This window comes from Lagenorhynchus albirostris, chromosome 1 (genome assembly GCF_949774975.1).
Source record: "Lagenorhynchus albirostris chromosome 1, mLagAlb1.1, whole genome shotgun sequence".
In the NCBI taxonomy this organism is placed as follows: domain Eukaryota; kingdom Metazoa; phylum Chordata; class Mammalia; order Artiodactyla; family Delphinidae; genus Lagenorhynchus; species Lagenorhynchus albirostris.
The window spans coordinates 129538969-129553784 of record NC_083095.1 but is presented as its reverse complement, the minus strand read 5'-3'; the positions used below and the strand labels follow the sequence as shown (position 1 = coordinate 129553784).

At 37.3% G+C, this 14816-nt stretch overlaps 1 protein-coding gene across 1 annotated transcript in view; it reads left to right on the top strand.

Annotated features, from left to right (window-relative positions):
- MYO9A (myosin IXA) overlaps positions 1 to 14816 on the top strand; it is a 266091-nt gene that overhangs the window by 213844 nt on the left and 37431 nt on the right. Inside the window, exons 33-35 of the mRNA XM_060153325.1 lie at positions 3863 to 3910; positions 8413 to 8524; positions 10463 to 10524. Of these exons, the coding sequence (XP_060009308.1) occupies positions 3863 to 3910; positions 8413 to 8524; positions 10463 to 10524 (222 nt within the window). The remainder of the gene's footprint in view (positions 1 to 3862; positions 3911 to 8412; positions 8525 to 10462; positions 10525 to 14816) is intronic.

Genomic DNA, 14816 nt, shown 5'->3' with positions numbered 1-14816 from the left:
TTGTTGAGGATTTTTGCATCTATAATCATCAGTGATATTGGTGTGTAATTTTCTTTTTCTGTAGTATCTTTGTCTGGTTTTGGTATCAGGGTGATGGTGACCTCATAGAATGAGGTTGGGAACGTTCCTTCCTCTGAAGTTTTTTGGAAGGGTTTGAGAAGGATGGGTGTTAGCTCTTCTCTAAATGTTTGATATAATTCATCTATGAAGCCATCTGGTCCTGGACTTTTGTTTGTTGGAAGATTTTTACTCACAGTTTCAATTTCCTTACTTGTGATTGGTCTGTTCATATTTTCTATTTCTTCCTGGTTCAGTCTTGGAAGGTTATACCTTTCTAAGAATTTGTCCATTTCTTCCAGGTTGTCCATTTTATTGGCATAGAGTTGCTTGTAGTAGTCTCTTAGGATGATTTGTATTTCTGCAGTGTCGGTTGTGACTTCCCCTTTTTCATTTCTAATTTTATTGATTTGAGTCCTCTCCCTCTTTTTATTGATGAGTCTGGTTAATTGTTTATCAATTTTGTTTATCTTCTCAAAGAACCAGCTTTTGGTTTTATTGATCTTTGCCATTGTTTTCTTTGTTTCTACTTCATTTATTTCTTCTCTGATTTTTATGATTTCTTTCCTTCTACTAACTTTGGGTTTTGTTTGTTCTTCTTTCTCAGTTCCTTTAGGTGTAGGGTTAGATTGTTTATTTGAGATTTTTCTTGTTTCTTGAACTAGGATTGTATTGCTATAAACTTCCCTCTTAGAACTGCTTTTGCTGCATCCCATAGCTTTTGAATCATCGTGTTTTCGTTGTAATTTGTTTCTAGTTATTTTTTGATTTCTTCAGTGATCACTTGGTTATTTAGTAAGGTGTTGTTTAGCCTCCATGTGTTTGTGTTTTTTACATTTTTTTCCCTGTAATTGATTTCTAATCTCATAGTGTTGTGGTCAGAAAAGATACTTGATATGATTTCAATCTTCTTAAGTTTACTGAGGCTTGATTTGTGACCCAAGATGTGATGTATCCTGGAGCATGTTCCATGTGCACTTGAGAAGAAAATGTAATCTGCTGTTTTTGGATAAAATGTCCTATAAATATCAATTAAATCTATCTGGTCTATTGTGTCATGTAAAGCTTATGTTTCCTTATTAAGTTTCTGTTTGGATGATGTGTCCATTGGTGTAAGTGAGGTGTTAAAAGTCCCCCACTATTATTGTGTTACTGTCGATTTCCTCTTTTATAGCTGTTAGCATTTGCCTTATGTATTGACATGCTCCTGTGTTGGGTGCATATATGTTTATAATTTTTATATCTTCTTCTTGGATTGATCTTTTGATCATTATGTAGTGTCCTTCCTTGTTTCTTGTAACGTTTTTTATTTTAAAGTGTATTTTATCTGATATGAGTATTGCTACTCCAGCTTTCTTTTGAGTTCCACTTGCATGGAATATCTTTTCCATCCCCTCACTTTCAGTCTGTATGTGTCCCTAGGTCTGAAGTGGGTCTCTTGTAGACAGCATATACATGGGTCTTGTTTTTGTATCCATTCAGCAAGCCTGTGTCTTTTGGTTGGAGCATTTAATCCATTCACGTTTAAGGTAATTATCGATATGTATGTTCCTATGACCATTTTCTTAATTGTTATGGGTTTGTTTTTGTAGGTCCTTTTCTTCTCTTGTGTTTTCCACTTAGAGAAGTTCTTTATCACTTGCTGTAGAGCTGGTTTGGTGGTGCCGAATTCTCTTAGCTTTTGCTTGTCTGTAAAGCATTTGATTTCTCCATCGAATCTGAATGAGATCCTTGCTGGGTAGAGTAATCTTGGTTGTAGGTTCTTCCCTTTCATCACTTTAAATATATCATGCCACTCCCTCTGGCTTGTAGAGCTTCTGCTGAGAAATGAGCTGTTAACTTTATGGGAGATCCCTTGTATATTATTTGTTGTTTTTCCCTTGTTGCTTTCAGTAATTTTTCTTTGTCTTTATTTTTGTCAAATTGATTGCTGTGTGTCTCTGAGTGTTCCTCCTTGGGTTTATCTGGTATGGGACTCTCTGCGCTTCCTAGACTTGCGTGGCTATTTCCTTTCCCACGTTAGGGAAGTTTTCCACTATAATCTCTTCAAATATCTTCTCTGGTCCTTTCTCTCTCTCTTCTCCTTCTGGGACCCCTATAATGCGAATGTTGTTGTGTTTAATGTTGTCCCAGAGGTCTCTTAGGCTGTCTTCATTTCTTTTCATTCTTTTTTTTTTATTCTGTTCCACAGCAGTGAATTCCACCATTCTGTCTTCCAGGTCACTTATCCGTTCTTCTGCCTCAGTTATTCTGCTACTGATTCCTTCTAGTGTAGTTTTCATTTCAGTTACTGTATGGTTCATCTCTGTTTGTTTGTTCTTTATTTCTTCTAGGTCTTTGTTAAACATTTCTTGCATCTTCTCGATCTTTGCGTCCATTATTTTTCCGAGGTCCTGGATCATCTTCACTATCATTATTCTGAATTCTTTTTCTGGAAGGTTGCCCATCTCCACTTCATTTGGTTGTTTTTCTGGGGTTTTATCTTGTCCCTTCCTCTGGTACATAGCCCTCTGCCTTTTCATCTTGTCTATCTTTCTGTGAATGTGGTTTTTGTCCCACAGGCTGCAGGGTTGTAGTTCTTCTTGCTTCTGCTGTCTCCCCTCTGGTGGATGAGGCTATCTAAGAGGCTTGATGGGAGGGACTGGTGGTGGGTAGAGCTGACTGTTGCTCTGTTGGGCAGAGCTCAGTAAAACTTTAATCCACTTGACTGTTGATGGGTGGGTCTGGGTTCCCTCCCTGTTGGTTGTTTGGCCTGAGGCAACCCATCACTGGAGCCTACCTGGGCTCTTTGGTGGGGCTAATGACAGACTCTGGGAGGGCTCACGCCAAGGAGTACTTCCCAGAACTTCTGCTGCCAGTGTCCTTGTCCCCACGGTGAGCCACAGCCCCCACCCCCGCCTCTGCAGAAGCCCCTCCAACACTAGCAGGTAGGTCTGGTTCAGTCTCCCCTGGGATCACTGCTCCTTCCGGAGTCCCGATGCGTACACTACCTTGTATGTGCCCTCCAAGAGTGGAGTCTCTGTTTCCCCAAGTCCTTTCAAAATCCTGCAGTCAAATCCCACTAGCCTTCAAAGTCTGATTCTCTAGGAGTTCCTCCTCCCATTGCCAGACCCCCAGGTTGGGAAGCCTGACGTGGGGCTCAGAACCTTCACTTCAGTGGGTGGACTTCTGTGGTATAAGTGTTCTCCAGTTTGTGAGTCATCCACCCAGCAGTTATGGGATTTGATTTTATTGTGATTGTGCCCCTCCTACCATCTCATTGTGGCTTCTCCTTTGTCTTTGGATGTGGGGTATCTTTTTTGGTGAGTTCCAGTGTCTTCCTGTCGATGATTGTTCAGCAGGTAGTTGTGGTTCTGGTGTTCTCGCAAGAGGGAGTGAGTGCTCATCCTTGTACTCCGCCATCTTGAACCAATCTCCAATACCTTTTTATATTTAGCTCTAGGATGGAGAGTTTTCTAGAGCCAAAATATGCAAAGTGCAATCTTTGAAATTAATAATCAGGTAATTAATGTTTAAAATAAAATAATCATTTAAATTAATAATGGTGTGGCTTCTGGGCAGAACTGAGGTTTAAAAAGATAATTTCTAAAGTATCCTTCCATTCTGTTGCTTTTATGAGCACTGTGTTTTACTAAACATAAATTTTTTTTCTCACATATGCTTACTAGCACTGCGCGTTTCCTCTTGAGGAATAAAGAGCTGCTTATTTTATTACCTGTTGAGCAAAAATCTCAGCATTTGCAAAGAAGTAAGAAACTATGTTAGTCTTTGTTATATCACATTTTCTGTATTTCTTTCCAACCAGGTGCCAAAAACAGAGAGAAAGAAAAGAAGGAAAAAAGAAACTGATTTAGTAAGTCGTAATCTATTTTTTTTATGTTACTAAAAAGTAATTTTTAGACCACTAGTCTGAGCTGTATCATACAGTATTTCTGTGGAAGTACTTAAAGAATAAGTTTATCAGATGCCTAGGGGGTAATCATTTACGTCTTTAGAAAAATTTAGAATGACAAATGTGTCTTGAATTCTTTGGCTTGACTTGTTATTAATGGTGGCTTCCTAAAATGGTAGAAAACTGAAATGTTTACTCATGAAAAGTACAAATATGAACCCTTTTCAGACGTAGGGGTAGGGAAGGAGTTTTTTAAGGAGCTCTCCCTCCCTTCTGAGGAATATGAGGACTATTTAGGATTTTACAAATGTAAGTCCTAATTGAAGAGACATTCCCAAAGGCATTTGAGCATATTTTACCATTGTTCATGTTTTTATCTTTTGTATTATATGTCTCTATTGCATACTTTACCATAATCTCTGTAATTGCAAGGATGAGTTAAGCCCTAGAGGAGCTCATAATCTGCTAGTGAAGGCAGGCATTTAAAAAATTACTACTTTCAGATGTGATAAGTATTATAGTAGATAGTACAAAGTGCTGTGGAAATACAGAAAGAGAGAATGAAGCAATACTTTACAGAAGAAAAGATGTTTTTGCTAGTTCTTATCAAGTGAGTAGTAGTTTAGACAGGCAGTATCTAGCCGGAGGGAAAGAGTATGTCCAGAGACACATGAGTGAAAAACCTGGCATGTTGAGCCAGTAGCTTTAATAGGCTCAAGTATTGCATGTTTATGTGGGGGTGGCTGGAAATGTAGGTAGAACTCTGGCCAGCACTCTACCTCAAAATGCATCTAATATCTGACCTTTTCACACCACCTCCACTGCTATTACAGTAGTCCAGTAATACTATGTGTTGTCTCATAATTGATCTGCCTTCTTATATTCTTCTCCCCTTACAGTTTTCTACATAATAGCCATAATGAACATTTAAAAACAAAAATCAGGTCATGTTCCTCCTCTACTCAGAACTCTCTAGTGACTTCCAGTGTTACTCAGAGTAAAACTCAGAGTTCTTACCATGCCTACAAGACTCGACATGATCTTGACCTTGACCTCTCTAAGCTTCATTTCTTCCCACTCTCCCCCTGTTCCCTCTGCTTCAGTTGCATTTGCCTCCACCACCTTCTCCTCTTTCTTCCCAAGTTGTTTCCCCTGCTTGTCCTGTCTTCCTCCATTTCCCCTGAAAATGTTAAGCTTTAGGGCCTACAGAACCTGGATTCACCCCTGCCAATGGTAAATTCTAATCCTAGAATATTTATTGTTAACCTTATTAATAAATCAGGATTATAAATCATCCCCTATCACTTGTAAACCAAATTCTAAGGTTTTTTAGATCATTGCTTGTCACTTTTCCACTGTGTGTGTTAGAAGCATGATCTGACTCTATTTTAGCATGATCTTACCTGTTAAAGAGTTTCTTCCTTTACATGGAAGGAAAAGGAATCCTGAAAGTAGGATATTTAAGCCCTTAGCCTGGCTTACTTTTGTTCACCAATGGAGAAACTTTAGACAACTTAATCTTTGAGTCTCAATGTCCTCATGTATATAATGGGAGTATATATTATATAAAATAGGAGTAAAATAGAATTACATAAAACAGGTGTAATGTCATCCACCACTGAGGATTTTTGAGATTGTGTATGAAGTAAAGCGTAGGGAAGGTGGAGGAGTAACAGGAAGGCACCTGTTATTTAACAGGTAGTGTTTAGGCCTTCTATACATTTTAAGCCTTATAAGAATAATCTTTTTCATATCAGTGAGGAAAAGAACAATACCTTGAGATAAAAATGAGTAAAGCGTATGACATTAAAAAAAAAGAAAATTCATTAATTCAACTGCTATTATATTTCAGGGCCTGTGATAAGTGCAGGCCATAGAAAGAAATGTTAAGAAATATATGAATAAATGTTTATACTTAATAGTATTCAAATTAAAATGAAACAACAGTGATTTTCTACTTTGTCCATCTATGAGCAAAGTTAAATTAGTTACCTAGTTTGGAAAGATAAAGAAATACATAGATTTTTTTCAATACTGCAGATGGGGTTATTTGCATAACCTTCTTGGAGAAGGTACTTTAATAATGGTGTATTAAAAGCCTTAAAAATATTAAAAACAAAACCAAAAAACCTTTGACGCAGCAATTCCGCATACAGGAATTTATCCAGTGGATATATCAATTTGTTCACACTGACATGTACAGGCTCTTTATTGAAGAGGAATTTGTAATAAATAAACGTTTTGAAAACAACCTAAGTCAGTAAGGAAATGGTTAAATAAATTAGTTACATCTATATAATATAATACTGATTGGCATTAAAGTAAGAGAAACCATTCTTCAAGATGTTTTATTAATTAAAAAGAGCAAAGAGCCAAACACTATATAGAAAGCTACTATTCGTATATTTTTAAAAAACCAAAATACGTTTATAACTGTACACACACACACACACACACACACACACACACATACACACAACATCTGAAAGTATGCACAGGAAACTGGTATCAGTGATTATTTCTATAAGAGGAACTAAACAGTTGGAATTCAGAGGTGAAAGAAAGGTTTTCATTGTATTCTATTTTGTACCTTTTGATCCATTTAGAATAAAGTAATTTTTTAATGAAACTAACTTAATATTAAGAGTTCCAGTAGAGGAAAATAATGTGCATGTGTGTGATTTACAGTTTCATTAAATAGAAGGATATCTGTGTGATAAAATGTCAATATCTGGAAATATTTGAGACATCACAGAGCCAAGGTCATATTATAAAGCTGTGGGATGGATGAACTGTGAGTTAGATCTTTTTCATTTAGTTAGTTGGTTATTTGATTAATTAAGACAAAAATGACTACTAATACTCCCCTAAATGTATGTATGTATGTGTAAATGTGTGTATATATGTATTTATTTATTTTAAAAAATTGAGATATAATTGACATATAACATTATACTACTTTCAGGTGTACAACGTAATGATTCAGTATTTGAACTATACCATATAGTTACCAAAATGGTAACAGTACCATTTTATAATCCCACCTGAAATATCTGAGGGTTCCAGTCTCTCCACATCCTCACCAATAGTTGGTTTTGTCTAATAGTTATAGCTATTCTAGAGGGTATGAAGTGGTTTCCCATCATGGTTCGGATTTGCATTTCTCTGGTAGCTAATGATTTGAGCATCTTTTCATGTGCCTCTTGGCCATTTATACTTCTTTGATGAACTGGCTATTCAATATTTTGCCCATTTAAAAAATTGAGTTGTCTTCTTATTAATACAGTTCTTCCTGTATTCTAGGTAGAAGTCCTTTATCAGATATACGATTTGCAAATATTTTCTCTGAGTCTGTGGTTTATCTTTTTATTTTCTTAATGGTACTTTGAAGTAAAAGTTGTAAATTTTAGTGAAGTCCAGAACAATGGGTTTTAATGTTACAGAGTATGAAGAGTTGATTGGTGTGGTTTTAGATTCCATATTTCAATTAACCTTTAAGTTACCATTTGCAGAGTTTTAATATTGTGTCATTTTCTGAAAGGACAATTAAATTATTTTTCCATTTTCGAATTTCATATCTGTATGAAGCTGAATTTTCTTCATATTTTTCAAACTTAATTGCATACTGCCACCAGATTGCATACAGAAGTGGATATGAGAATCCAGTTGTCCTTTATTAAGCCAGACATCAAAGAGGTTTACAAAAATGTAAAACAGTACCCCTCTTGTCATTACTTTTTTTGTGTTTTATTTATTTATTTATTTATTTTTGCGGTACGCGGGCCTCTCACTGTTGTGGCCTCTCCCATTGTGGAGCACAGGCTCTGGACGCGCAGGCTCAGCGGCCATGGGTCACGGGCCCAGCCGCTCTGCGGCATGTGGGATCCTCCCGGACTGGGGCACGAACCCGCTTCCCCTGCATTGGCAGGCAGACTCTCAACCACTGCGCCACCAGGGAAGCCCTGTGTGTTTTAAAGATACAGTTGTTTTTCATTAAAATGTTACTTATGTTAACATGGAATATGTTTAATGATAATTTTAAGTGAATTGGATAGTTAAATTTTTTTTAGTTTTAATTTCTAACTCATATAAATAGAAGTACCTTGAGATCATCAGTAATTTTCAGAAGTGTGAAAGATTCTTGAGATTAAAAATAAAAATTTGAGAACCGCTGCTTTTAATTTAACATGCCAATTCAGAGTTGCGTAAGACAGCTCTTAAATGTTTATAGCATTGTTTTCTGATTTTCATATAAGTTGTTTTTGTCTCTACTAGATTGTTCACTTTTTGAAAGCAGGGATCATATATTTTACCTTTATTTTATTTCTCAGATCATAATTCTCCTCCTGGAATAAGTACCCAATGAAGACAACAGGGAATTGAAGGATTTCCCATTGCCCGACATGTTAGGGCAGCATTTACTGTGTTGGCTTTAACATAGATAGCTGTATTTTTTCCTTCAGGTAGAAGAGCACAATGGTCACATCTTTAAAGCCACCCAATATAGCATCCCTACATACTGTGAGTACTGTTCTTCTTTGATATGGATAATGGACCGAGCCTCTGTTTGCAAATGTAAGTATGAGAGTTCTTTGAGGAATTTTTTAACCACTTGATGTTTCTGTTTCCATGAGTTTTCTTAAATCTTCTTTAACATTAAGGAATAATTCACACTCCCTAATTCTTTAACTTCATCTCTCATTATAGTTCCCTTTACCTACTCTTTGTTGGCAAATAAGATATTTTGGTGTTCTTTGGTTACTGTACTTGCAGCTCACTCCATCTGAAATGCTCTTCTCTCAGATGTTAGTATGACATACTACTTCAGTTGATTCATGTCTCCACCCTCCTATCTAAAATGCCACCCTGTCCCCCAATTCTCTATCCCTTTACTCAGCTTTTCTAGTCTTTATAGTAGTTATCACCACCCAAAATGATGTTAAGTATTCATTTGTTTTCTTGTTTGTCTGTCCCACTAGAATGTGTTCTCTGTAAGGTCAGGAAACTTACCTGTCTCTTCTGTATACCTAGAAGTATACAGAACAGTTCTGGCACATTATAAGTTGCAGTAAATATTTATCGGGTAGATGGACCTATAGATGGTTGGATGAATTAATGAACAAATTCTTAGATTATAACCAGAAAGGTACTTTTTTCTACTATAATTCTTTATCAAAACCTTTAAATCCTAGAATGTGAGTGGAGAGTTTTTGTGGGTCAGCTTGGTTCTGGCTTACAGAGGGTCTTTAGCGTCTACTCCTGTCATTCCATACATCTATCCTGGTGCTTTTAATAATTTTGTGAGTCTTTGTTTACTAGTGGGCCAGAACTGAATAAAAGAAATATTAGGAAGGGTTGTGTCCAGTATGACAGCAAGGATGGAAATCATGTTCACCATAGTGAAATCAGCACTTGGATATTGCTGGATATGTTCATTTGTTCTATCAAAAGTGGTTTTCTTTTTGTTTTATTATCAGTAGTCTAAAAAAATTGCAGTGAAAGTGAAATTGGGAGTAGTTTGCCATGTACTTGACTGTTTAATGTTAGTGTGATTCCTGTAGGTTTGGTATGATTTTCTCTGTGATCTGAAACTGAAAATACAAAGAATCTGCTTTTTTTTTTTAATGACTTGGGGGGGTTTGGTTTGATTTCTTAACAGCATTAACTAACTTTTTTTGTGCTTATACTGGTGATTTCTCCAGTACAATGGTATGGTCTCCCCTCCTTGATCTTGGCTTTGAAAACCCCTCAAGTCATGCTTTAGAAGCTCAAGAAGGATATTCAGGTGTTGATGTGCAGGAGCCAGAGCTGGTGTACCAAAATGATGTAGGCCAAGTAGTTTCTCCATATTCTCCTCTCAGCGTGCCCTTCGCACCTACTGCTGCCTAGCCACCCTGTTATCTCCTGCTCCGAGAAATTATTTCTGCTCTTAACTTCTTCCTTATCTCATCTTCCCAATCACTACTGATATTCTTTATGTTCTGTTTCCTCAGAGCTCTATTCTGGACCTTCTAGGATAGTAAATAAGGCCTTTCTTATATCTTAGTATGCTACCAAATTTGTTTTTATTTTAGTAAAGGTCTTTGACAGTAATGCTTTTCTTACCCATTGGAATGATTCTTAATAGGTATTTCTTTCATTTTAGCAGATTGTAGAACAGATTTAAGAGGGGAACATGAGCACTAGTTTGTGAATCAGACCACAGAGATACATATTCTGCTGGAATATGGTGGGGACAGGGGAGGAGGGGTGGGCAATCTTGAAAGAATAAAAAGCTTTTTCATAGACAGTGGTTAGAAATTTTAGGTATGTTTTTCAACTTCATTTTTCTGAATTGAATGAATTAAGACAATTTTTCATTCTAATACCATACAAAGTATATGTATGTGATACTATAGCAGTCTCAGCTTTAAAGGAAAAAATTTATGCTCAGAATAAAGCAGTAAACTTATTAAATTCTTGTCACTGATGTACAGACTTCTGAAAATGCTACATTCTTAACCTATTTTTCAGTATGCAAGTATGCTTGTCATAAGAGGTGCTGTCTGAAAACCACAGCCAAGTGCTCTAAAAAGGTAAGAAGTTATCATCTATGAGTAATAAATAACAGGTCTGTTGGTTTTTCGTGCCTTGTTGAAAGAAATCAAGGCCTCTTTGATGATTTTATAGAGTAGCAGTTTTCAAACTTTTTGGCCACAAATCACAGTAAGAAATACATTTTATATCATAATCCAGCATACACATATAGAGGGATGTGTATATATAACTGAATCGATTTTCCTGGAACTATATTTACCTTTACTACATGGGAACTACTAAACTGATTTCACAACCGACAACTTATTAAAACACTTCTTTTAAAGGTTTCCTACTTCTTTAAACACTCATAAGTGTTTCTAGAAATTGTCTTGAAAGTGGTAGGCTACAATTAAAGATTTTAACATGAACAGTAAAATTCACCAGCATAGTTGGTGTTTTTACATATTTCTACTTGGATACACAGACAGATCTAAAAGATACTGAACATGTACTCTGCTACCTTTATGCTTCAATGAAGCAACAATTTTGGAAATATTTCAGGCTTTTATTGGTGTATAATCACATTTTCTTATTTATTAGTCACATATAATTTTAACAATACTATGCAAATCTGAACTATAATAAAATGTGTGTGCATGTTTACAGCCCTTGTATATAGTTTGCATCTGTTCCAAATTAGTAGACAAACATGGCAAAGTACAAAGAGAAATTTGACAAAGGGCTTAAAATACAACGAAGGTGGGACATCTGCTTCCAGCTAAGACGAAGTAGCTTCTGGCAGACTAATATTCATGCTCATGCTGAGAACAGCTGAAAAAAGTCTGTTGCCTAGCATTAGAAAGCTGCCCAGGCAAATTGAATTTAGGGGCCTAGATCCTACAGAGAAGAGAATTACAGATGGGTGAATCTATATCTATGAGATGTTTCTCTCCTACTGGGAGTTTGTCAATTTTTGTTGTAGGGCAGGAAACCAAGATTCTGGGCAGAGGGCCACACTTAAGAGTCAGAGAAGCCATCAGTGCTCTTAGAAATCTGATAGAGTTATAGAGACAAAAGTTGGAGTTTGGGATTGCCAGGACTTGAGGGACCATGATCCAAACATATAGAGAAGTGAGCCTGAAACTCAGAGGTTTTTCCCTCAAGGCGTTTTCTGAATTCTTAAGCTGCACAGGGCAAGAGGCTAAGAAGCTAAACAGAAAAGCAAATTAAGAGTATTTTGCAGTCTCACAGTGTCAAAGAGAGAAAAATTGGACTTGGATGACCCACCTTTGAAAAAGGACCCTAGTCAATACTCTAGACTCTTCAGTGAGACCTGTGAAGAGATATACCCCAGGAAGGAGGATGAAGCATTGATAGCATTGATCAACTGAGTATTATAAAAACTGCAAGGCAGTCCTTGATTGGATTAAGATGATCTCTTCCTTTTTCTAGCTACCCACCTACAGAGAATAGCATGAATTCTCTCTGAAGAGAGGTAACATTGTTGAGAGCCTTTACAATTTGTTTATATATGAAATTAGACATTAAGAAATGAGACTAAGAAATAAACAGACAATATCTGTAGACTCATAGATGACCCATTACCGAATTCACACATGTACTTAAAAAATTTTTAATTAATATGTTTAGATGCTTGATAAAAAGATTTAAAATGGGGCTTCCCTGGTGGCGCAGTGGTTGAGAGTCCGCCTGCCGATGCAGGGGACACGGGTTCGTGCCCCATTCCAGGAAGATCCCACATGCAGCGGAGCGGCTGGGCCCATGAGCCATGGCCGCTGAGCCTGCACATCCGGAGCCTGTGCTCCGCAATGGGAGAGGCCACAATAGTGAGAGGCCTGCGTACCGGAAAAAAAAAAAAGAAAAGATTTTAAATGTCTTTTTTATCATAAAATTGAAATATATGTATATAAAAAAGAGCCAAATGGAAATTATAAAAATAAAAAATGAAATTGTAAACTCAAAAGATAGGTTTAATAGTGTATTGGCCATAGGAGAAGAGAAGATTGGTGAGCTGAAAAATAGATAAGTAGAGACATCCAAGCATGGAGAGTAAAAAGAATGGGGAAATACAGAAATAAACATAGAGACATATGGGAAAGGATGGAAGTTTCTTAAATGTGTGCAGTTGGAGTCCAGGAAGAAAAGAGAACAAGGGAGAAGCAGCATTTTAAGAGCTAATGGTCAACACGTCAACCACTTTCAACCTAAAGTGGGATAAATGCAAAGAAAATCATACTAGATGAACAGTCCTCCAAATGGAAGAAAAGGAAAATTTCTTAAAAGCATTCAGAGGAGGGAAAAAAATAACCACTGCTAAAGGAGCAGTGAAAAGACTGACAACTGACTTATCAGTAGAAATGATGGAAGCCAAAAAGACAGTGGCTTGGCATATTTTAAGTGTTTTAAGAAAATAAAGCTAACTCAGAATTCTGTACTTGGTGACAGTAGCCTTCCAAAATGAAAATGACGTGAAAACACTCCAGACAAAAACTCAGAATTTGTCATCAGCAGACCTGCAATAAAAGAAATACTAAAGATTCTCCAGGCAGAAGGAAAATGATCTCAGATAGAAACAGAAGTACAGGAAGGAGTGAAGAGCTATGGAAAGAGTAAATAATATGTGTAAATATAAATGAGTATTGACTAAAAATGATAATAATGTCTTGTGGCTTAAAATATAGAGAGAATTAAATTATGTGACAACACCACCACCAAGGTGGTTGGGAAAATGAAGTTAAACTATTCCAAGGTCCCTGGATTATCTGAGAAGTGGTGGCACAGTGGTTAAGAATCCGCCTGCCAATGCAGGGGACACGGGTTCAAGCCCTGGTCCAGGAAGACCCCACATGCCGCAGAGCAACTAAGCCCGTGTGCCACAACTACTGAGCCTGTGCTCTAGAGCGCACGAGCCACAACTACTGAGCCCGCTTGCCACAACTACTGAAGCCTGTGTGCCTAGAGCCTGTGGTCCTCAACAAGAGAAGCCACTGCAATGAGAAGCCTGCGCACCACAAGGAAGGAGTAGCCCCTGCTCGTCGCAACTAGAAAAAGCCCGCACACAGCAACGAAGACCCAACGCAGCCAAAAATAAATATATTTGACTTAAATATGTTATGAGTATTTGTTGTAGTCTTTAAAGTAGCCACTAAAAGAATAGCAAATGAATATATAGCTAAAAAGCTAATAAAGGTGGGAAAATGGAAAAACAAAAAATACTTGATTAATCTAAGAGAAGATGAGAAATGAGAGAAACAGAATCATAAATCAGGTCAAAGAAAATAAATAGTGGATTGATAGATATAAGTCCAAATATATTGGTGATCACATTAAATGTTAATAGACCAAATACTTCCAATTAAAAGACTAGGATAGGGACTTCCCTGGTGGTCCAGTGGTAAAGAATCCGCCTTCCAATGCAGGGGACACAGGTTCGGTCCCTGGTCAGGGAGCTAAGTTCCCACATGCTGCGGGGCACCTAAGCCCACACGTCACAACTAGAGAGAGAAAACCCACACACCACAACTAGAGAGAAACCCAAGCTCCGCAACGAAGAGACCGCATGCTGCAACGTAAGATCCCCCATGCCTCAATGACCTGATGTAGCCAAAATATATATATATTAAAAACAAAAAGAGACTAGGATAGGGACTTCCCTGGGTGTCCAGTGGGTAACACTCCGCGCTCCCAATGCAGGGGGCCTGGGTTCGATCCCTGGTCAGGGAACTAGATCCCACATGCATGCCGCAACTAAGAAGTCCGCATGCCACAACTAAGAAGCCCACATGCCGCAACTAAGAGTCCGTATGCCACAACTAAGAAGTCTGCATGGTACAACTAAAGATCCCGCATTCCGCAACGAAGATCCCATGTGCTGCAACTAAGACCTGGCGCAGCCAGAATAAATAAATAATTTTTTTAAAAGACTACGATAAAAGCAACTGAAAAATCTCAATGATATTGCTATTTACAAGAAACATACTTAAATATGTTTAAAAAAAATACAGAAGGTTGAAAGCAAAAGGATAGATAGATATAGCATGCAGAGACTAACCAATAGAAGAGTGGTGTAGCTGTAATAATACTAAAATGTACTTTAGGACGACAAACATTACTTCAGGTAAAGGTGTTTCATAATGATGAAATGGTCAAGCCATTAGGGAGCTATAAAAATTCTAACTTTAGAAGAGTCTATTATTATAGCTTCAATACCTGGAAGACAAAAATTCAGTAAGGATGCAACTGATTTAAAAAACACACTTAAAAATCTTATCTACTTGGGGCTTCCCCGGTGGCGCAGTGGTTGAGAGTCCACCTGCCGTTGCAGGGG